The sequence below is a fragment of the Carlito syrichta genome, unplaced genomic scaffold, assembly GCF_000164805.1.
Source record: "Carlito syrichta isolate Samal-C Ts95f unplaced genomic scaffold, Tarsius_syrichta-2.0.1 Scaffold149023, whole genome shotgun sequence".
Taxonomy (NCBI): domain Eukaryota; kingdom Metazoa; phylum Chordata; class Mammalia; order Primates; family Tarsiidae; genus Carlito; species Carlito syrichta.
Genome location: NW_007093119.1, coordinates 1 through 319, shown reverse-complemented (window position 1 = coordinate 319; position 319 = coordinate 1). Strand labels below are relative to the sequence as shown.

The window sequence follows — 319 nt, the reverse complement described above, 5'->3', positions numbered from 1 at the left end:
GAACCCCTTCCAGCCCAGCCCCAAGTCCCCGTTCCTGAGCACGCCGCCGCTGCCGCCCCTGCCCCCGGGGGGCACGCCGCCGCCGCCGCCGCCGGCCAAGAGCAAGTCGTGCGAGTTCTGCGGCAAGACCTTCAAGTTCCAGAGCAATCTCATCGTGCACCGGCGCAGCCACACGGGCGAGAAGCCCTACAAGTGCCAGCTGTGCGACCACGCGTGCTCGCAGGCGAGCAAGCTCAAGCGCCACATGAAGACGCACCTGCACAAGGCGGGCTCGCTGGCCGGCCGCTCCGACGACGGGCTCTCGGCCGCCAGCTCGCCC

General features: G+C 71.2%; 1 protein-coding gene across 1 annotated transcript; it reads left to right on the top strand.

Moving 5' to 3' along the window:
* Window positions 1-4: 4 nt before the first annotated feature.
* LOC110594861 (B-cell lymphoma/leukemia 11B-like) lies at window positions 5-316 on the top strand (the record flags this gene model as incomplete). Its single annotated transcript, XM_021708814.1, has 1 exon — window positions 5-316. A coding segment is annotated over one exon (312 nt), but the record flags the coding sequence as incomplete, so codon positions are not given.
* Between the last annotated feature and the right edge of the window lie 3 nt (window positions 317-319).